The 22,819-nt window shown below is 39.5% G+C and overlaps 1 protein-coding gene across 17 annotated transcripts in view; it reads right to left on the bottom strand.

Annotated features, from left to right (window-relative positions):
- LOC144213870 (adhesion G protein-coupled receptor L3-like) overlaps positions 1 to 22,819 on the bottom strand; it is a 101,719-nt gene that overhangs the window by 11,468 nt on the left and 67,432 nt on the right. For 11 of the 17 annotated variants that reach the window (XM_077742561.1, XM_077742564.1, XM_077742568.1 and 8 more), the window contains exons 12-23: positions 22,136 to 22,245; positions 19,637 to 19,650; positions 18,485 to 19,295; positions 11,893 to 12,234; positions 11,433 to 11,536; positions 10,043 to 10,228; positions 8,819 to 8,857; positions 5,877 to 6,060; positions 5,529 to 5,651; positions 4,799 to 5,004; positions 4,554 to 4,730; positions 917 to 1,126 (exon numbers count right to left, since the gene is read on the bottom strand). In XM_077742561.1, the coding sequence (XP_077598687.1) occupies positions 917 to 1,126; positions 4,554 to 4,730; positions 4,799 to 5,004; positions 5,529 to 5,651; positions 5,877 to 6,060; positions 8,819 to 8,857; positions 10,043 to 10,228; positions 11,433 to 11,536; positions 11,893 to 12,234; positions 18,485 to 19,295; positions 19,637 to 19,650; positions 22,136 to 22,245 (2,506 nt within the window). Of the gene's footprint in view, positions 1 to 916; positions 1,127 to 4,553; positions 4,731 to 4,798; positions 5,005 to 5,528; positions 5,652 to 5,876; positions 6,061 to 8,818; positions 8,858 to 10,042; positions 10,229 to 11,432; positions 11,537 to 11,892; positions 12,235 to 18,484; positions 19,296 to 19,635; positions 19,651 to 22,135; positions 22,246 to 22,819 lie in introns of all 17 variants that reach the window. The other 6 variants (XM_077742563.1, XM_077742566.1, XM_077742576.1 and 3 more) reach the window with 1 other exon arrangement.

Below are 22,819 nucleotides of genomic sequence, written 5' to 3'. Positions count from 1 at the left end.
TTAAAAAAAACAAATGGCTGAGGGTTAAGACCTATCGTATGTATACATCTATGTGTGTGTATTATATGTTTAGAAATAGGTATGTATCTGTATGTGTGTATATGTATGTTTGTATATGTTTGTATATGTTTGTATATGTTTGTATATGGTTGTATATGTTTGTATATGTTTGTATATGTTTGTATATGTTTGTATATGTTTGTATATGTTTGTATATGTTTGTATATGTTTGTATATGTTTGTATATGTTTGTATATGTTTGTATATGTTTGTATATGTTTGTATATGTTTGTATATGTTTGTATATGTTTGTATATGCTTGTATATGCATGTATATGTAGGTATATGCAGGTATATGTAGGTATATGTAGGTATATGTAGGTATATGTAGGTATATGTAGGTATATGTAGGTATATGTAGGTATATGTATGTATATGTATGTATATGTAAATATATGTAGGTATATGTATGTTTGTATGGGAATGTATAGGTAAGTATACGCAAGTATACGTAAGTATATGTATAGGTATGTATTTGTATGTATATGTATGTACATGTATGTATGTGTGTATGTGTGTATGTATATGTATGTATATTTATGTATGTGTATGTATATGTATATGTATATTTCAGCAACAAGCTTAATTATTCATATATTTATTTGTGTATTTACTTATTAACATACTTATTACCGATCTATTGATGTCTAAAATGTCTTTTTCTGTGTCTGTATTCTCACCCCTTGCTACTCTGACAACCAAATTTCCCCAATCCAATCCAATCCAATTCAAAACACAACAAGGAAGCAATAGACCTGCCACAACTATTGCTTCAATTCAGCTCCCTTAGTAATGAGATGCATGGAATGGTCCGCATTGGTTCTATCGTAAAGGGAGTATAATGAAGGGATCTCACCGGCTGGTCTGCGCGATTGATTCCCACGAGGAAAAGCAACTCTGCGATGAAGAGGCAGATGCACAAGTTCTTGTGGATGGTGTTGCGGTCGCTTTGGAGTCCGCGGAAGAAGCAGAAGGTGAAGAAGCTGACCAGCAGACACACCAACGACAGAAGGATGCCAACCCAAGTGATGACGTCCAGGAGCATATCGTGAACGGGATCCGTGTTCTGGAAGGCACACAAAAACGCCGTCAACGTTTCCCCCAGAGGGAATTCGAGCCCTTGTTTATCCTTTTATTAACTCCACTGAAAATATGTGGCAAGGAGAAGAAAGCACCCCGATAAATTCCAGCGCACCGGGAGATCCTGCTCATAAATCATGGAAAGATACTTTGAAAGGCAGCAGCGGATCACCCTGAAGATTTCCCATCTGGGGCTTTCAAAGACAGGGAAATCATTTTTGAAATGTCCTTCCCGTGGATTGAAGAGCTCGCTTATTAACTGGTCGCCGCCGGGGACGGTGATAGACGTCCTACCTGGCTATTTATAAGAAAAAAATACAGTTTGAAATGAGAGGCTTAGTTATAAATATGAAAAGGGATGGCGGTTCTTATATCTAGTCAAATTATTTTAGACAGGTTGTTTTGAGTCTTCAAAATGTGTGAAGAGATGACGACCATTCGTATTCCAATCGTGTTATCATGAAGAATCAAAGTCAACTCTAAATGCAAGTCATTAAAACGGACTTCTTTCAAACTCATTGACATGTGAATCAAGGGAATTGAACTCGATCTAACTAGGAAACTTTACCCCCTTTTTACGGTGCTTGGACGTTTGGTCGCCGGTCAAATGGTAACAGAAAGTTTACTGTTGAAACCAGCTCTGAAAATTATATTCATGAGAGAGTTTAATATGCAAGTACTGTTTAATATGTAATTACTGTTTAATATCTAAGTGCTGTTTAATATCTAAGTGCTGTTTAATATCTAAGTGTTGTATAATATGTAAGTACTGTTTAATATGTAAGTACTGTTTAATATCCAAGTACTGTTTAATATGCAAGTGCTGTTTAATATGTAAGTGCTGTTTAATATGTAAGTACTGTTTGACATCTAAGTGCTGTTTAATATCTAATTATTGTTTAATATCCAAGTACCGTTTAATATCCAAGTGCTGTTTAATATGTAAGTACTGTTTAATATCTAAGTACTGTTGAAGCCAGCTTTCAAAATTATAATAATGAGTTTAATATCTAAAGAGAGATTTTAATATCTAACTACTGTTTAATATCTAAGTACATTTGACCGGCGACTACTTTAAATGGACTCGAACCTGGCAAATTTGAAACCCCGAACATGGCAAATTTTCCCACTTGAAAGTCCAACCCCTACAGCAAGAAGCCCTTTGCCTGGCCATGGCTCGGCAGTCCACCCGCGTTGATGCGGCGGAGCGCGCCAGCTCCACTGGGCCCGCCGGGTCTATAGCCGGCTCGATCCATCATGCTCTCACCTTCAATCGAAGCAGTGGAAAAAAAGCAAGAGAGAGAGAACGCAGCCAGTGTATCTACACCTCGGTGATGGATTTACTGTGAAACAATTTCTTTACTCTGGCCAGGCCACAAAAAAATTGCAATGGCCACCTACACCCGCAGAAAAACCGGCTCATAATGCGTTCTATTGGGAGCTAGCTTGTTTGTACTCCATTAATTGCAATGGCAGTCTTCATTTAGGCTATCTTTCCAATGCTAATTTGTACCCGATGTAAGCGTATCGCTAACGGCGGCGTCGCCAATTTGCGTGTTTGTTTTTTTCCCAGACGCCGTACGTATCTCTTCCTTCCAGAGTACACGACACGGGCGCTTTTGATGCGACGCCCACGGCGTTGACCTTCAGACGTCCTGACGCCGCCGAGACAATTACGCTTGAAATGGGTGAGAAATAATCACATTTGGCCGACGGATTTGTCGCTTTTTTGAAGATTCCGCGTATGGGTTTTAGCTCTTGCTATTTTTTCTTAAAATATAGCCTCTTTTTGAAGTAAAATGCTCTATTTATAAACAAATCTGACACTAATGGTAGCAAATAGTCAGTTACTTAACTATTATGTCAATATATATCAATACTATAGGTCATTACGCATGATAAAATGTCCATGTTGGACATTTTGACGTCCCACTAATACAAGGGTAGGGAACCTATGGCTCGGGAGCCACATGTGGCTCTTTTGATGAGTGTATCTGGCTCTTTGCTAACCTGTGAGCTAAAATATGGAAACCGCTAGTAACAGAACTGAGATATTACATTTAAAACTGCTTTACTATTCATTTTTTTGCAGTATACTCTTCTGGAATTTATTGATTAGCAACAGCATAAGAATATTTAAAAAATATTCATTTTTTTAACTTTAAAAGTGGTGAAATTACAAAAAATAAGGATAAAGCACTAGTTTACATGTATGTATTTTGACTTTTAAATTCATAGTATGGCTTACAAGGAATAACATTAAAAATTTCAATTGTTTGTGGCTTTATTTTGGACCTCCCCTTTGAAATAGACTCCTCCCACTATTCCTAACAGGTAGTACAGCCCCCAGGGCGCCGAACGCCGCTTTTCTCGGCGAACCAGTAAGTCTAAATCAATGTTACGTCCCATAAAATGATGGAGTGGCTGATATTTAGGCAGCATCCGTCAACGTCACCTGGACGGTAGAGGACGGTCAAGGTCGTCTTTGTTTGCGAGCACAGCGGAGGCGGACGATGACGAGGGGGCGAGGACGCCGTGTCGGTACGAAGCGCCGATGACCTCCCGGCAGCTGTTCGCCGCTCATGGCTGCGTTTCAAAGCGCGCCGGGTAGATTTACGCCTTGCCAATTGGATGGGCTTCACGCAAAGAGCGGGCAGAGATGACTTCCTTTCTACCGGACGCCTACCTTGTTTGTTGTTACGGTCATTTTTTATTGTTAGCGGTTTTATTGTTTATGTTTCACATGTACTGTTAACGGATGCACTTTTTTATTTGTATCGTATACATTTTAATAGTTCCTAATACATTCTTTTACTTACTTTACTTTGTACTTTATACTTTTTACTTTAATGATGAGTATGTTGAGAGTTAAGTCCTGTTTTTCTCTTTCTGTTTCATATGTACTGTTAACGGATGCACTTTTTTATCTGTATCGTATACATTTTAACATTTTTTAGGACATCCCTTTACTTACTTTACTCTATACTTCTTATTTTAATGATGAGTGATGAGTATGTTAATACTTTAGTCCTATTTTCTCAGTTTATGTTTCATATGTACTGTTAACGGATGCACTTTTTTATATGTATCCTATCTTGTGCTGACCCATCTGTCACATTTTTAAAGTCAATATGGCCCCCGGGCTCAAGTTTTCCCACCCCTGCACTAGAGCCTAACGAAAAAAAGACTAATAGGAGATTTGAGATCATAGATCTAAAATTATATAGTCAATAAAATAAAAATATGCGAGCCAAAATGGAAAAAATGATTTGTCGGCTAGTCTCGGTCACCTTCAACAAAAAACTTCGTCAAGGACTTCAATTTTGACTTAAAATGAAGTCCATAGCGATAGGCGACCAATCCAAACTCACAAACCAGAGAACAACTTGAAAAATTCAAAGATAGAGTCCTACCTTGACGTCCACATGCGCCATGAGGACAGCAAAGTTGGTCAAGTGTGTGCAGGAACAACTTGTGTGGCTTCTATTGGTGGCCAGTAGGCGGCAGTCCTGCGTGGACCAGTAGCCACTCATGCTACGCTTGGAGTAGCTCCAAAATGAACAGTTGGGGTTAAAGTTCCCTTCAGATTGCTGCGGAATAACGTTAAAACAGTTAAGCTAGTCATTAACATAACAGAAGGACTTGAAGACAATCGTACCTGCAAGTGCCGGACTGTGAAAACCACCGGGTCCGAGAGGTAGACTTTATTGGCGTCCTTGTTAATGGCGGCCGTAATAACCGGCGAGTTGACGATGACAGAGTAGTTAGCAGCCATAGCTTCGCCGGTTAGCTTGATGCTAGCATTTTCCGTGGACAGATAGGCTCCGATGTGCTTGTATAGCACGAAAGCGATCCGGATTTCGCCTGTAAAAAGGACAACTGAGTCAAATTGGAATGGAAATGAGCTAACACGTTTGTCTTCTATATGGAAAGGAGACCAGTTAAGCCGCTAGGGATCATTACAATAGCCCAGTTGGGGTAAAAAAAGACATTTACTTGAAATTGTAGGGATCCCTGGCGCAATCGTTTTGATGACAACTAAAGCTATTTTCTTAGTACGCATTCCCATCGGCGCCCCCTTCGCTTTGCCACGGTAAAGTCCCGCCCCCCCCTGTGGTGACTTAGATCGCTAGGCGAGATGAAAGGGAATAATTTGGGTCACGGATTGCCGGATGGCGGGGGGGAACATATTCCGCTAACCCCCCATAGGAACGTGGATTTTTCTTCTTCCCGCTGAGCGGCGAGCGTTTGGGGAAAAACGCCATTGCCGGAGCCTGTTTGTACGTGGGTGGGTTTACGGCATGGGTTCCATTTTTTTGAGACTGTTATGGGATGGGACGTGAGTGGGATGTGAAATAAGAAGATAAGATCCCAGTTGGAGGACTTACCGTTTCGTCCGTGTTGTTTCAGTGTGTTGGCTGACAGGTGGATGGCGCTACCGTGCCCGCCCGTTTGGGGGAATTTCAGGTCGGGTAAATTCCCATCGGTGCTCATTCGTGCAACTTCCAACTCTGTGTACACAAATACAAACTTCAATTTACAAGTACATTTGACCGGCGACCAAAAGGGACCAAAAGATCGGCGGCCAAAAGTTCGGCGACCAAACGTCTAGTCACATTAACATCAGACTACCACAAAACTGATCGTTATCGGCCATGTTTTTCCTGTTCCTGGCAAACCGTTCTATTAAAAACAGCTCAAATCACAACACATTTTTCCTAAACTATCCCACTCACGTATATTTTCCGCGTTCTCCTGTACGATGTCAGTTTTCAGCAGATTGTCAGCAAGCACGAAGGCGCCCTGTTCAACCGTGTCCAGCAGGGTAGTGGCGGCTCGCAGCTGTTCACCCGTACTTAGTTCGCGCCAGGCCGCCCTAGCCTGCGGCTGTAGCAGATTGTTGACCGTCTCCACCATGGCCTGCGTGGGTCAACAATTCAAAGGTAAGGTCAAAACTGTCTAGTCTAGCCAGCCAATAATATAACAGCCAACAGAGGACTATCCGCGAGTCTTTAACGGGGGTGATGGATTCTCTTCCACGCCGACATTCCCGTCTCATAAAAAGCAGCAGGGTGAAAAATGCTAGCACGTTACCGTGGCTATTTACCGCCGGCGTAACTATCCGGATACCGCTCATTAACGTCGGCGAGCGGCCATTACGCCCCGCTTTAATTCGGAGAAAACAATGCCGGGTAAAGCGGGGGAACAAACCGGAACGTTTGTGAGACAAGATGAAAAATTAAGAGGTGTTAAAAGATTTAAAAATGCCAATGGTGGTGTTTAAGTGTGGATGGTAATTGGTGGAGAGGGAGGGGTTGATTTCTTGGGTTGTTTTTGGGGGGATATGGATTGGGGGTGGGGATAGGGTCGGAGTGGGAGGAGCTAGTGAAGCTGAAGAACATGGTAAGGGGTTGGTTGGTGGGTTAAGTTAATGTTAACTTGATTTGATGTGGGTTGGACTATTTTAGATATAATATTTAGATTTTTTAATGTATAAATGGATTAAAAGAAGTGCATTAAAAGCCCTGAATATTCTGTTTTTTATAGATTTAAACTAATGTTTATTTTAGATTTTTTAAAATATATTTTTAGATTTTACACAATTATTTTTGCACTAAAAACAATGAAAAAATGGTTAAAAAATGACAATTATTGATTTAAAAGGGGAAAATTTTAGGAAATTTAATCTGCATCTAAACTGTTAATGTAGAATAATTTTTTAAACTAAAAACACAGAAAAATTTGTTAAAAAAATGACAATTATCGATTTAAAAGGCTAAAATCAGGAAATTTTATATACATCTATACTCTTCATATTAATATAATCCTAAAACAGAAAATCAGCACTCATAATTAACTTTCCCGGCCCACACAAAACAATACAGCGTGCCAAACTTAGCCCCCGAGCCACCCTTTTGCCACCTATGGTAAAAAAATCCCTTTCTACACTACATTCCTCAAATCCGCAGTCAAATAAATCCATTATGAACGATGACATCACACCAAAAAAGCACAAAAAAATGTCTCCCACTTTAAAGACTCCAATTAATCAGGCAGAACTCCGGCTGTTTACGAGGATATCTTCATCTTCCGACAAATTGACTCACGGAAAGTGTGTGCGCGGGTGTGTGGGGGGGTTCTTTTATCACGGCGCCTCCCCCGGAAGGTCACGGCGCCCCGCCGGGACACTCCCCCTGGTCATCCTAGCCAACAAAGGTGTCGCTTTAATGAGGGTCTAGAAAATCCTCCCTGGGTCCTACAAAGTCACACTCGCTTGGTTCCTACTAAGGCATGAGATGTTTTTCATCTTCTACGGCGGGATTTCGCCCGCCAGCTTCAACTTCCCGTCGAGCCGAGTCAGCGGAAGAAAGCTTTCGGAGGCTCTGGCTTTAAAAAAAAAATGGTGGCCGTAATTGGCCGTCATTGTCGTTACGTGTTCTGTTATCCGGGCGGCATGTTGCCCGGGATTAAATTGGCTGTGATACACGGACGGAGAAATCACACGTGGTGTTCAACTGCGGGAATCTGTTTCAAATTCTGGGCCCTTGAGCCGGATTGACTTAGTCGCCGCGTGGAATTTGGTAGGCATGACAATAATCTATCTAGTCGCGGAAGAAAGTTCAGTAGTCGCCTGCCATTTTGATTCAAAGCAGACAAGAGTTTAATATCTAAGTAGTGTTTAATATCTAAGTACTGTTTATTATCCAAGTACTGTTTAATATCTAAGTAGTGTTTAATATCTAAGTACTGTTTAATATCTAAGTAGGGTTTAATATCTAAGTAGTGTTTAATATCCAAGTACTGTTTAATATCCAAGAGCTGTTTAATATCCAAGTACTGTTTAATATCCAAGTACTGCTTATTATCTAAGTACTGTTTAATATACAAGTACTGTTGAAACCAGCTCTCAAAATTATATTCATGAGTTTAATATCTAAGAGAGAGACTTTAATATCTAAGTACTGTTTAATATCTAAATATCTTCAGTTTTCAACAGTACTTAGATATTAAACAGTACTTAGATATTAAAATATACTTAGATATTAAACAGTACTTAGATATTAAAATATACTTAGATATTAAAATATACTTAGATATTAAAATATACTTAGATATTAAACAGTACTTAGATATCAAAATATACTTGGATATTAAACAGTGCTTAGATATTAAACAGTACTTACATATTAAACAGTACTTAGATATTAAACTCTCTCTTAGATATGAAACTCTCTCTCATGAATATAATTTGGAGAGTAAACTTTGTAACAGTAAACTCTCTGTCACCATTTGACCGGCCACCAAAAGACCGGCTAACAAACGTCCGGTCACAGTGCATAAAAAATTTTTTTTTCAATGATCCCTGTCTGCCATTGACGATTTTTCAAGTATGATGTGTACTTGACCTTGAAGCACCAACATCTGCCCAACAACAGCAAAAATGTTCATTCAATCGCACTGAGTGGAGTGACAGAAGCTCTTTCCAAAAATTGGGACACTCATTTATTATGTATCGGGACCAATCGCAACACGCCGAGACTTTTGCTGACTGCCTGAAATCTTCTCATTTCAGATACTACATCCAAAAAGTCTACAAATACTTAAAAATATTTCCACGAGCAGTCATTCGCATTCTAGGAAAAATAGATTAACGGAAAAGACAAAAAAGTGGACTTACCTGGACATAATAACGGCAGGAGCGCTCTCTTTTTTGCAGCTGAAAAACAGAAAGAAAAGGTTGTTGAACTACTACACAAAAACACAAATATTTCACAACTAACTCCCAAAAACCTTCCGACTAGCTTCAATGAACTAAAACTGAAATTGGCTGCCACTGATCTGTCACCAGATGTCCAATCCATTTGTACTGGGTCCCAGTCCAACTATGGGTAGTATTTTCAATCCATTTGTACTGGGTCCCAGTCCAATAATGGGTATTTTCAATTTGCGGGTAGCTACATTGTGAGTTGCTATGTTAGCGAGCATTCGTTTTGGACCGATAACTTTGGCGTGCCTCCCTGAATCAAGGCTAATTTCCTGGAGCTCTGATGCTTGGTCGCTGGTCTTTTGGTCGCCAGTCTTTTAGTCGCCGGTCTTTTTGGTCCCTTTTGGTCGCCGGTCAAACGGTGACAGAGAGTTTACTGTTGAAACTAGCTCTCAAAATTATATTCATGAGAGAGAGTTTACTATCTAAGAGAGCAAGTTTCATATCTAAGAGAGAGAGTTTAATATCTAAGTACTGTTTCTATCTAATTACTGTTTAATATCCAAGTACTGTTTAATATCCAAGTACTGTTTAATATCTAATTACTGTTTAATATCTAATTACTGTCTAATATCTAATTACTGTCTAATATCTAAGTACTGTTTAATATCTAAGTACTGTTTAATATCTAAGTACTGTTTAATATCCAAGTACTGTCTAATATCTAAGTACTGTTTAATATCTAATTACTGTTTAATATCTAATTACTGTTTAATATCTAATTACTGTCTAATATCTAATTACTGTCTAATATCTAAGTACTGTTTAATATCTAAGTACTGTTTAATATCTAATCACTGTTTAATATCCAAGTACTGTTTAATATCTAAGTACTGTTTAATATCCAAGTACTGTCTAATATCTAAGTACTGTCTAATATCTAAGTACTGTTTAATATCCAAGTACTGTTTAATATCCAAGCACTGTTTAATATCCAAGCACTGTTTAATATCTAAGTACTGTTTAATATCCAAGTACTGTCTAATACCTAAGTACTGTTTACTATCTAAGTACTGTTTAATATCCAAGTACTGTTTAATAACCAAGTACATTTGACCGGCGACTAACAGGGACCAAAAGACAGGCCCCCAAACGTCCAATCACATAATTTCCCCCCCAAGCGTCCGACGTAATCACCTTATTGAGACTCCTCGCCGCGCTGTCCTTCCCACCCGGCGTCAAGTTCCGCAACTGGACATCCAGGAGATCCACCAACTGCACCAGAGTCCTCACCGTGTAGGTGATGTCACCCGCCTGGAGGTTGTTCTTGGTCTGCTCGGCCAGTTCTCGGGCGATCACCGCCGCCGTCTCGCTAGCTTTCAACTGGAAAAGACAAACAAACGCTGAGCCAACTCGTGGGAGAACCGACGCCCCTAGCGTCTCACGGCAGTGACAAACGGCCGCTCGTTTCCGGCAAATGAATAGCGTTTAACTTTTGCCCGAAGCGGCGGCGGCGTCTGCTTCCGTGAGCTCAATTAATGCGGCATTGTACGCCGGCGGCTAGAATTATGGACTCGCAAACTATTAGTGAGGAATCTCCCCGATAGCGTTTTGCTTATATTAAAGCCAACCAGTTAAAGGAGATTAAACCATGCATTTGAAATGTATTGTACAGGTATCAAAGTGGCGGTTGGGGGGCCAAATCTGGCCCGCTGCATCATTTTGTGTGGCCGGGAAAGTCAATCATGAGCGCAGGCTTTCTGTTTTAGGATCAAATTCAAATAAAGAGTATAGATGTATATTAAATTTCATGTTTTTGCCCCTTTTAAATCAATAATTGTCATTTTTTAATCAGTTTTTTGTTGTTGTTTTTAGTGCAAGAATCATTTTGTAAAATCTAAAAATATATTTAAAAAAATCTAAAATAAATATTGTTTTAGATCTATAAAAACTGAATATTCAAGGCTTTTAATTCAGTTCTTTTAATCCATTTATAAAAAAAAAATCTAAATATTATATCTAAAATAGTCCAGCCCACTTGAAACCAAGTTAACCTTAAATTGTCATTTTTTAATCCATTTCTTGGGTGTTTTTAGTTCAAAAATCCTTTGTAAAATCTAAAAAATATATTTAAAAAAAATCTAAAATAAACATTGTTTTAAATCTATAAAAAAACTGAATATTCACGGCTTTTAATCCAGTTCTTTTAATCCATTTATAACAAAAAAAATCTAAACATTATATCTAAAATAGTCCAGCCCACTTGAAACCAAGTTAACCTAAAAGCGGCCCGCAAACCAACTGTCTGACACCCTTACTGTATCGCCTCCAAGTATTAACAAAAATCTTGAGGACAATCGTCATCCGATTTGAGCCACAAACGTCTCAAAATTCATCATTTTGCTTAGTCTGATAGTCATCAAACAACCTACCCTTCCCCTTTTTGACACAGCTCTATTTCTTAGTTAGTGAAGCGCATCCCTGCAGCTAATCAATAACATTAATTGACCCATTAAGAGCCGGCAAAGGAGAAAAACCCAGTGAGTACTTTTGCTAGGCTAAAAAGACACATTAAATGTCCCCATACCTTCTGGCTGATGATGTTGACCCAGGGGGAGGTACAGTTGGTGAAATCCGGCCCTTGGGGGTCCCAGTAACCCTCGGGACCTACACAGGAGTAAGACGCTACCCCTGTTGAAAGGAGGACAAAAAACAGTCAGCCAAGAACTAACCCAAGTGGGGATAACTTAAGTCTTGCCAAGAAAATTCAGGCATGGAAATCAACAACGGGAAGAAAACAAAAGCCAGCCCACACTCCTTGCGTCCTTGTTTGTACTTGACGGAGACGTTTGATTGACATATAATTTCCTTGGGCTGTCCATTTTGGACAGACTTATGTTTGATGGCTTCATGAGATAAGAGACAGGGGGGAGGGGCATGCCGAGAGAAAGACCAAAATAGTCTTCCTGTCTTTGCCAGTCGATAAAAAACAACAACAATACATTTGGCAGTGGGACGCGGTATGGAGAGGACAAATAAAAGCATACCTATTGTGCTGGGAGGACAGGGCATTTTGGCGACCACTCCCTGCTTCGTTCTAGGCCAGGAGATGTCCGTCATGACCAGAGGGGTGCAGTACTCCACCCTGACTGCGGGGATTTTGGAGGACGATGGCGGTCGTTGGTCTCCGGCGCCTAAACGGCCAACTGGCGTTTGAGTCCTGGGCGGGGCTAAAGTCCTCGTAGATGTAGCGGCGAAAGCTGTGGCGGTCATTTTGATGGTTCCTGTTCGGGGTGACGTGAAGGGCAACGCCGTGGTGAAGGGACGTTGGGTGGTTCTTGTGGGGGTGCTGGTGGAGTCGGCGTAGACCATCATGGAGGATGAGGACTCTGGGGGACATGAGAGGGTGATAAGCTAGCTTAACATAAGGCTAACGTGACTATATGAGTAGAATGTCCATTATGGCGTTTGGTAAACAGAGGCATCAATTTGCCTAGTAAGTGGGACATTTTAAAAAAAGGACATTTCCTGTCCTTCTGAGTGGAAATCATTCCTCGGGAAAAGACGATTTTTTGTTGACGATAACTAGACTTCTTCGGTTTTTATTTACCGGGTTTGGATTCAATTTAAAACTGTTTTTTGATGAATAATGAAGCCAATTTGAGACATTTTTTTTTAGAGAAATGGCGTCTGGTGATTTTGTCTCGGTGTTAATGGTAGGAAATAATCGGGGGTGACGTGGAAAAGTTTACCCGTGGAAGTAAAGTGACTTTTTGCAGCCTTTTGCTGAACCCAATTACCGGCAAATTTGTGGGTGGCGACCTTTTCCTCATCGTTACACCTGCGATGATGTTTCCGACACTTGAGATTGGATCGGTTGTTATGTGTTATGTCAAGGGGTGTCAAATTCATCTTTGGAAACGGGCTGCCATTTAATTGGGATGGCCAAAAATGGCAGTCAAACTATGTACCAAAAATATTCAATTTATTGACAATAGTAAGGAAAATAGGGGATGTTTTACGACTCTGGTGGAGAGTGGAATGTAGTCTAGGACCAAAATCAAGGACTTGGAAGGGGGTGCTGGGAAAAAAACTTTAAATCTTAAGGTAGGAGTTTTTAGGGAATAACAACAAAATGACCAGAAGACCAGAAACAAGGAACAAGGCAACTTGGCATGGTACAAACAAAGCAAACCATCCAACAAGAATAACAAAGCCAAATGGTTTAAATAGCCACACATGGGCTGATTACCAAGTCCACACAGCTGATAACCAGAGGAAGGGAAGCCCAGAAGGACAAACAAACCAACCAAAACCCCAACTAACCCTAACAGGATCCTAAATGGAGTCCAAATCCACAACAATTTCTTCTCTAAATATCAAAATCTTTCCTCTTTACACACAAAAATGACAAATGTACTTAGATATTAAACAGTGCTTGGATATTAAACAGCACTTGGATATTAAACAGCGCTTAGATATTAAACAGCACTTAGATATTAAACAGTACTTAGATATTAAAAAGTACTTGGATATTTAACAGTGCTTAGATATTAAACACTACTTAGATATTAAACAGTACTTGGATATTAAACACTACTTAAATATTAAACACTACTTAGATATTAAACACTACTTGGATATTAAACAGTGCTTAGATATTAAACAGTACTTAGATATTAAACAGTAATTAGATAATAAACAGTTCATACATATTAAACAGTACTTGGATATTAAACAGTACTTAGATATTAAACAGTACTTAGATATTAAACACTACTTAGATATTAAACACTACTTAGATATTAAACACTACTTGGATATTAAACAGTACTTGGATATTACACACTACTTAGATATTAAACACTACTTAGATATTAAACACTACTTAGATATTAAACACTACTTAGATATTAAACACTACTTAGATATTAAACACTACTTAGATATTAAACTCTTTCTCATGAATAGAATTTTGAGAGCTGGTTTCAACAGTAAACTATCTGTCACCATTTGACCGGCGACCAAAAGACCGGCCACCAAAAGGGACCAAAAGACCGACAACCAAATGTCCTAGCACTCAAGAGATTGGACGCCAATGGGCATCAATGGCAGTCAAAACCCAGAACCAGCATCAAGAAGAGATGTCATTACTGGTCTCTAATACATTTAGATGAAATGATTCCGCGACCAATCGGCACACACACTGACGTCATCCGGCGAGACTGTAAATTACGATCCTAAACTTCATTGCGTTGTTATCCATCAATTGGAACGGCGGCAGCGGTGGCGGCGGCGGCGGTGGCGGAGGCTCAATTATGCAGGCAGACATGGGCTAATGCTCTGATATCATCTAACATGATGAGAGCCATAATGGAGGGGAGCCATGCATTGTTTGCCAATTAATTTCTCATTCGCCTGCTCTCATCCCGGGATTTGAGGGGGCATTTTAATGGGGGTCGGGCGACCAGGGAAAGAAGGAAGGAAGGACGGAAATGTGGCGGCAGCTGGGCCAGACGTACACGCGGGTATGATGGATGTCATCGTTGCAAAAGCGGCTTTTCAAAGCACTTTGGGGAAAATAGACAGATCGCTTTCTGTAGGTCTAAACCATATTTCGTTTAGTTGTACATGGTCAGGGTTAAACTATATCTTAGAATTGTGTATTTATTAATTAATACTTTAACAGGGTAAGCGATTATCTTGGGCATTTAAAAGAATTATTCATTTTTTGAGGTCGGAAATAGTATGTAAAAGGGTATTTTCTAGATTTTACGACTAATAATCGAATGCAATTTATGTGTTTTTTTCAGGTTAAAGTTACATGAAAAGTTGTATTTTTATGACTATAAGGCGCACTTAAGTCTTAAATTTACTCCAAAATATACAGGGCGCCTTATAATGCAGTGCGCCTTATATATGAAAAATACAGTACTTGAATTTTTTCAATGCATATACTGTTGTATATCGTATTTTCATGATAGGCGCACTTAAAAGTCTTACATTTTCTCAAAAATACTCCAAAAACTAGTATATACTGTTGTATACTTGAGTTTTTTCATTGCAAATACTGTTGTATACCGTATTTTCACGACTATAAGTCTTAAAGTTCCTTCAAAATACTCCCAGGACTAGTATATACTGTTCTATACTTGAAAATTTTCATTGCATATACTGTATTATACCGTATTTTCACGACTATAAGTCTTACATTTTCCCCAAAATACTCCAAAAACTAGTATATACTAATGTATACCAGATTTTTCTCATTGCATATACTGTTGTATACCGTATTTTCACGACTATAAGTCTCAAAATTTCTCCAAAATACTCCAAAAACTAGTATATACTGTTGTATACTTGATTTTTTTCATTCCATATACCGTATTATACCATATTTTCATGACTATAAGTCTTAAATTTTCTCCAAAATAGACAGTGCACCTTATATATGGAAAAAAATAAAAATGTCATTCATTGAGATTGCGCCTTATACTTGCGAAAATACGGTATGCTAACACAGGCCTATTTAGTCCATTTTACTATTGTTACATTGTGCACGCGGGGGTGTCGAGGCCCCCCACAACGACTGCCTCGGACAACATCAGAGCACTTGAGCCCAGCTCCCGTGAAAGCCCCCCCAAAGGCGCTCTTGCCAAGCCGGCCGTTTATTGCTTCGACGCTCTTAATCAGTTTAGCGGGCGCCCGAGCCAAAACATGGAGTGTTCCGGGCACCCCCTTCTCCCAGAGTAGGGGGAGTCTGGGTGGCGTGGGGCGCCTGCCAGATGGCAACATGTGGCAAATGTACAAAAAAAACAAAAACGCCAAATCATAAATGGAAGTCCAAGCTAACGTAAGAGCGATGAACTGGTTTCACTGCAACAGATGTTCGCTCCCAATCATTCTAGCGTCCAATCTGATTGGACGCTTGGGATTGGACGTCTATTGTTGTCAAGTTTAGGGACGGGGCTTTTTTTGTATTGATTTTTTTGAGAGAAATGACTTTTGCAGGACAGCAGGTATGTTAAAACTGGCATTTTTTTTGTAGCGTAGATTAAAATGCACACACATTTATAGCACACGAAATAACTGGCTGTTGTAAAAATATTACAGCGAGCCAGTAAAAGTCAGTAAAAGCTATAATCTGTAAAAAACGAGGACAGAGGGAAATGATAAAATAACCAAATAAATAAAAGCTTTTTTGTTACTTGCTTTTTAATGACTGTGTTGCTAAAGTAACTTCAAAATGGAGGTTTTTATATTTTGTGGCCAAACTAAAGCACCCCAAGTATAATATATCTATTTTTTAATGTCCATTTTTTTCCTACAAGACACCCAGATCCAACAACTAATAAAAAATTCCCGCAGTGCAAGCTCAGTTTCGGCCCTCACTCTAACACGGCGTTTTTATTCATTTAAAAAAATACACTATTTTGAAAAGGGGTGCTGGAACAAAACTTTCATTATTTAAAGGGGATGAATGTTCAGAAAATAACAAGGACTTGGAAATTAATCCTAACGGGAAGACGAAGTACGTGGAATATAAAGTGGACAATTCTACAAAAACTGATAAACACCCGGGTTTTAAATAGACAGGGAATGGCTGATTATAAAATCACAAGTAGCTGGTTACAATATATAATATAATATTTAGATTTTTTAAATAAATGGATTAAAAGAACTGTATTAAAAGCCCTGAATATTCCGTTTTTTTATAGATCTAAAACAATGTTTAGTTTAGCTTTTTAAAATATATTTTTAGATATTATAAGATGATTTTTGAACTAAAAACACAGAAAAATGATTAAAAATGACAATTATTGATTTAAAAGGAGGAAAATCATTAAATTTAACATGCATCTATACTCTTCATTTTAAATTTGATCCTAAAACAAAGTCGGCACTCATAATTGACTTTCCCGGGCCATAAAAAATGATGAAGCTGGCCATATTTGGCCCTCTAACCTCCCCTTTGACACCAGATGACAAATCCACTCCAAATAAATCAGAAAAACTCATTGGCTGCCATTCACTTTGAATAAAACGATCACCTACTCGAGAGGAAACGCAGAAATCTGATTGGACATCCTTAACAATGACATACCCAGAACAAAGACACTTCACCAAAAACGTTTCTTAACAAAAATGGCGTATGTCTTATGGGAGATGATCAAACAGCTGCTTTACGTCACCGGAGGGCTTTTGGTGCCGCAGCCTATCTGTTTTTTCAGCTTTTTTTGATACCCCCACGTTTCAATTTGCGCCCCATCTGTCCACTCTTGCCGACATTTTATTGCCGGAGCCAAAGCCGCTTGACTGGAGGGCGTCCGATTCCTGCTATCTCATAAAAATGGAAAAAAAAAACACACAAGCTCCCTCTTATTAAGCACAACAAATTATATTATGAGCTGCCGCGTGTCGGCCAAAGCAAACGACCCGTTAGCACGCTTGCCGAATATATGAATTGATTACCACGGCGGGGATGCCGTGCATCTCGGGGAAGCGGAAAAAAAATGATTTGGAACGAAACGGCAGAGCAGCAGGCAGCGGTAGAGGCAGCCAAAATGTGGAGAATGTTTATTTGCACCCTTCAAAAAAAGACCCACTGTTTTGTTTCCAAGCAAACAATCCGAGCTGGTGTTTTTTGGCGCTGGGTTGTGTCCATGGGCCAATTAACTCAATGGAATACTAAGTATTGGTTTAGAGGGTTTTTAGTCAATGATTTCACATTCTGGGAGTGTTTTGTGGCTTTGGAACATCGTTTTTTTGTGGAATTTTCACTTGTAGACGTCTGGGATTTTGGGGTTTCCAATATAAATGGATTGGACTGAGTTTTGGCTAATTTGCATGACAGTAATGGCCTGTGATTGGCTGATTGTTAGTTTATAGTTGGCTGGGATAGGATCAAGCACCACCCGTGACCCTTGTGAGGATAATTGGTTCAGGAAATGAATATATGAAGTATTTTTCCCCTTTTTTAAATCAATAATTGTCATTTTTTAATCATTTTTTCGGTGTTTTTAGTTTAAAAATCATTTTAGACAATCTAAAAATATATGAAAGATATTTTCTGTTTTACACTATAATATGGAATATAATAATTAAGATATTTTCTTTTAACTAAGAAAAAAAAGCACAAATAAACATTGTTTTTGATCTATAAAAAATTGAAAAGTTAGGGCTTTTGATCTAGTTCTTTTAATCCATTTATAAAAAAAATAATCTAAATATTATATCTAAAATTGTCTGGCCCAAATCAAATGGAGTCTGACAGCCTTGCGCTAATATCTACTTATTTATTTTTTATCAAATGCTGGAAAATAGGAGCTCATTTGAATTTTTTATTTATTTTTTGGTCAATGCCACAAAGTAGTTTCAATTACCACGTTTTGAATAGCGCTATTGAAATTTGTCTCGTCTAGAAAATTGGTTGCTGTTGTCATTTTGCGGCAATTATGTGGTAAAACCAGTTACTCCCTTTTGTAGAAAAAATCCCTTAAAAAACGAGTGCATTGTACTCCCCGTTATATTATGATTAACGTACCAAGTAGCAAAACATAACTCCAAATCTAGCCTATCCTTGTTCCTGGTTTCTGTTCCCGATTAAAGATAGTATTTAAGTAAAAGTGTAGTACTCACCAAGTCGGTTATCCAGTACACCAAAATCCAGCGAGTACTTGACTACATGGTAATTGTTCCAGACGTAAAGTAGGTTGTCTCTTGGATTATAATCCACAGCCGCTATGTACTGATAGGAGTTAGGAAAAGGTATGTCCAGGTAGCCATCTTTACTCATCTCCGTGTTGTATACGTAGTCGATCTTATTCCCCGCCGATTCGTTGTCATCGTCCTCGTATACGGACTTAACCACGTAGAGGACGCCGCAGATCATGAAGGCATTGGACGCCGAACGCTTGTCATAGGCCGTATCCCACGTTCCCTCGACGCGGAGGGTGTAGGGGTTAAGTTGACTGATAACCACCCGCCCGTTGTTCTGTTCGGTGGCGTAAATCACCCACAGTCCGTTTTCATCCACCGCTAAGTCGATGTCCGATTTCCCGCCCCATCTGTAAGGCGAGGTATCGTGGTAGTTAGCGTTAGCGATGATAGCCTCGCCGCTCTTGATCCGGGTACGCAAATCGAACTTGACGATGTTCCGTGTACGTTCCTTGTTGAAGAACAGCGCCCCGTCGTATACCACGAAACCCGTGCCGTCTACGCGGTGCGGTAGCTTGTAGGTGGTAGTCGGCCTGCCGGCTACAAAGTCCTCTTTGGATGAGTACTCGGTTAATGTGTCCGTACGGTAGGGTGTCCAGGGCATGTAGTAGATCTTATCCGATGCCTGTAGGGGGTCTTTACACCAGGCTCCGGATTGGTGGTCCGATTCGAAGAGGTGTTCGCTCTGGTGCACCCTGCGTAGAAGCCCCGGGCACAGGAACACTGAGGAGCCAAAAAAGGGGAAAAACAAGAACCGAGTTACATTGGCAGGTAGTGGAATAACGGGGAGTACATCCTTAGGGTGGGTGGGGACGGGTGAGAGGAGGTTTTGGGGGTGCCGTGGACTGGGATCGCTCTGGATGCTGATAGGGGATGAATATGGCCGGGGGTATTGATCGTCTAAATCCCCGAAGGTTAAAGCCATCATGGTAGCGAGAGGGCTATAATCAAAAATTGCTGAAGAGTTTATCGGACAAGCTATCGATCGGCTACACGGAGCTGTAACTTTCCTAAGTATGCCGCGGATGGACGCACGGGGGAAAAATAAGACAATTGTTGGCATTTATAGTTACCTTTTTGTTCCACTTCTGCAGGGCCGGAGGGATGCGGGAAGGGAAGAGAAAAGACAGGAATAAAGATTAATGAAGTGAGAGTCACGGAATGAAAACACAGTTCAGGTAAATTTGGGGATTTTAAATGGAAATTGATGGGGAAGTTGCTTTTGTTGGGGGAAGTGGAGGAAGTGGGAGAGTAAAGGATGTTGACCAGGATGATGTCCATCAAGGACAGCACCTCAAACCCCTTGAATAAGTCTATGGAGTCCCTCCAAAGCTCTTTCAGCAATAGACTGATGCACCCTCATTGTAGGAAGGAGCGCTTTTGCAGATCCTTCCTCCAATCAGCTGTCAGGCTCTTTAATAAAAAAATGGCGGTGTTAGGACCTACTGTATGCATGCATGTACATCTATGTGTATGTATATGTGCTTATATATATGTATGTGTGTGTATATGTATATATTTATGTGCTTATATATGTGTGTGTATGTATATGTATATATATGTGCTTATATATATGCATGTGTATGTGTATGTATGTATATGTATATATATGTACTTATATATAGGCATCTGTATGTATATATGTGCTTATATATGTATGTGTAAGTATATATGTGCTTATATATGTATGTATATGTATAGATATGTACTTATATAGGTATCTGTATGTATATATGTGCTTATATGTGTATGTGTATGTATATATGTACTTATATATAGGTATCTGTATGTATATATGTGCTTATATATGTATGTGCAAGTATATGTGTGTATTTATATGTATATTTGAGCAACACGGTTATTTATTTATATATTTACTCATGTATTTATTTATTAACTTACTTATTACCTATCTATTTATGTCTAAAGTGTCTTTTACTGTGTCTGTATTCTCACCCTCTTGCTACTGCGACAACAAAATTTCCCAAATACACGATGAATAAAGTTATCCAATCCAATACTAAGGTGGGGGTGCTTTGCTTTCTCATGGCTACATCATTAGCGCCTTACAGAGATTCACAGTGGGCGCGGGAAACATTTTTGCAGCAGAGGAACGGCCGTCCCGTCGGGTTTTTAATTAATGATGCAGATTAGGGCGCCTAAGGACGGATTGATGGATGGACTGCTTATTTTCATCTACTTTTGGTCGGATTCTGTTTGTTTTCCTGGATGGGATCGGCTCTCGGAATGCTGTGTGCCTTTGTTCACTTTCAAAAACAATAAAGGGATCCCAAATAAGACGGGAAAAGGACACCTGTGTCCTCATCAGACTTTCAGTACGACGGGAATGAAGTCGTTGCTTTCACCTGCCAACCGGCAAAGTCAGCCATTTGGTAGCAGGTGCCGACTGGCGCGTGCCAACCCAATTCACAAGTGGTAAGTGGGCTTGTAATATTATTATTATCAGCAAAATGAAGTACTTGGAAGGGAATGAGAACCAATGATTGGCACAGTTTTAACTCATTAGGCCTTTGGTGGCCTGAATTTACATTGGACAATGAGTACCGTATTTTCACCACTATAAGGCGCACGCTCAATGAATGACAGATTTTAATTATTTAGCCATATATAAGGCGCACTGGATTATAAGTCGCCCTGTCAATTTTGGAGAACATTTAAGACTTATAGTCGTGAAAATATGGTATACAACAGTATATGCAATGAAAAAATTCAAGTATACAACAGTATATACTAGTTTTTGGAGTATTTTGGAGAAAATTTGACGTAAAGTCGTGAAAATACAGTATACAACAGTATATGCAATTAAAAAAATCAAGTATACAACTGTATATACTAGTTTTTGGAGTATTTTGGAGACAATTTGACTTATATTCGTGAAAATACAGTATACAACAGTATATGCAATTAAAAAATTCAAGTATACAACATTATTTACTAGTTTTTGGAGTATTTTGGAAAGCATTTTAGACTTTTAAGTGCGCCTTAAGTGTAATTCACGACTTGGTTCTTTTGGGAAGATTTAACAATGAGAAAACTCAATTGAACTCTTACAGACCTAAAAATCTAGTATTTTTCCCAGGTTCTAAAAAACAGCAAAGCACCCAACAAAAGCAACATCCTGGGGGAGCTAGAGAGTCAAAACTTCTCAGGGTGACGGCCCATCATCCAAACCAGAGTCGCCGGCTTACAAGATTTTCCCTCCGCGGCGTGTTTGGCCCATTTAAATGGCCGCCGAGGACATGTAAGAACTCGGCACGCCTGAGCGAGAACACCGAGAAAGGTTGCCGGCGGATACGCTGACCTCTTTCCCGGGGCTCGGCCCGCGGGAGGAGTGGCCGCCGCCAAAGTTAAGCTTTTTAATAAGGCGTGGGGAGAATAGACGGCCGAGGGGGCGGACAGATGCCGTCCGCCGGACATGTTTATGGGCCTTGGGGTAGGGTTCTTTGCATCGCGTCAACCTGTTAAGGGGTGGGGGGGTTCCTAATTTGGAAAAGTGCACCAGCTCCAACGATAAAGCTTGTGACGGGACAAAAAAGACAAGAGGATACATACTGTACGGTACGCATTCGTACTGGACCTCCAGGTATTTGTAAGTTCCCGGGCAGGGGTCTGGAAATACGTCAGGTCCGGCCACCACGGCGCACTGTGTCCGGTTGTTACATCTGAAAGGGAAGACAAGATGGGACATTAGCAATGTGACTGGACGTTTGGTCGCTGGTCTTTTGGTCGCCGGTCTTTTGGACGCCAGTCAAATGTACTTGGATATTAAACAGTACTTAGATATTAAACGGAACTTTGATATTAGACAGTACTTGGATATTAAACAGTACTTGGATATTAATTAGTACTTACATATTAAACAGTACTTGAATATTAAACAGTACTTGGATATTAATTAGTACTTACATATTAAACAGTACTTGAATATTAAACAGTACTTGGATATTAAACAGGACTTACATATTAAACAGTACTTGAATATTAAACACTACTTGGATATTAAACAGTACTTGGATATTAAACAGTACTTACATATTAAACAGTACTTACATATTAAACAGTACTTACATATTAAACAGTACTTACATATTAAACAGTACTTGGATATTAAACAGTACTTGGATATTAATTAGTACTTACATATTAAACAGCACTTGGATATTAAACAGTAATTCGATATTAAACAGTAATTCGATATTAAACAGTACTTGGATATTAAACAGTAATTAGATTTTA

Source organism: Stigmatopora nigra, chromosome 20 (genome assembly GCF_051989575.1).
Source record: "Stigmatopora nigra isolate UIUO_SnigA chromosome 20, RoL_Snig_1.1, whole genome shotgun sequence".
In the NCBI taxonomy this organism is placed as follows: Eukaryota; Metazoa; Chordata; class Actinopteri; order Syngnathiformes; family Syngnathidae; genus Stigmatopora; species Stigmatopora nigra.
Note: the sequence above shows the minus strand (reverse complement) of the source record. Positions and strands in the feature narration are given on the sequence as shown.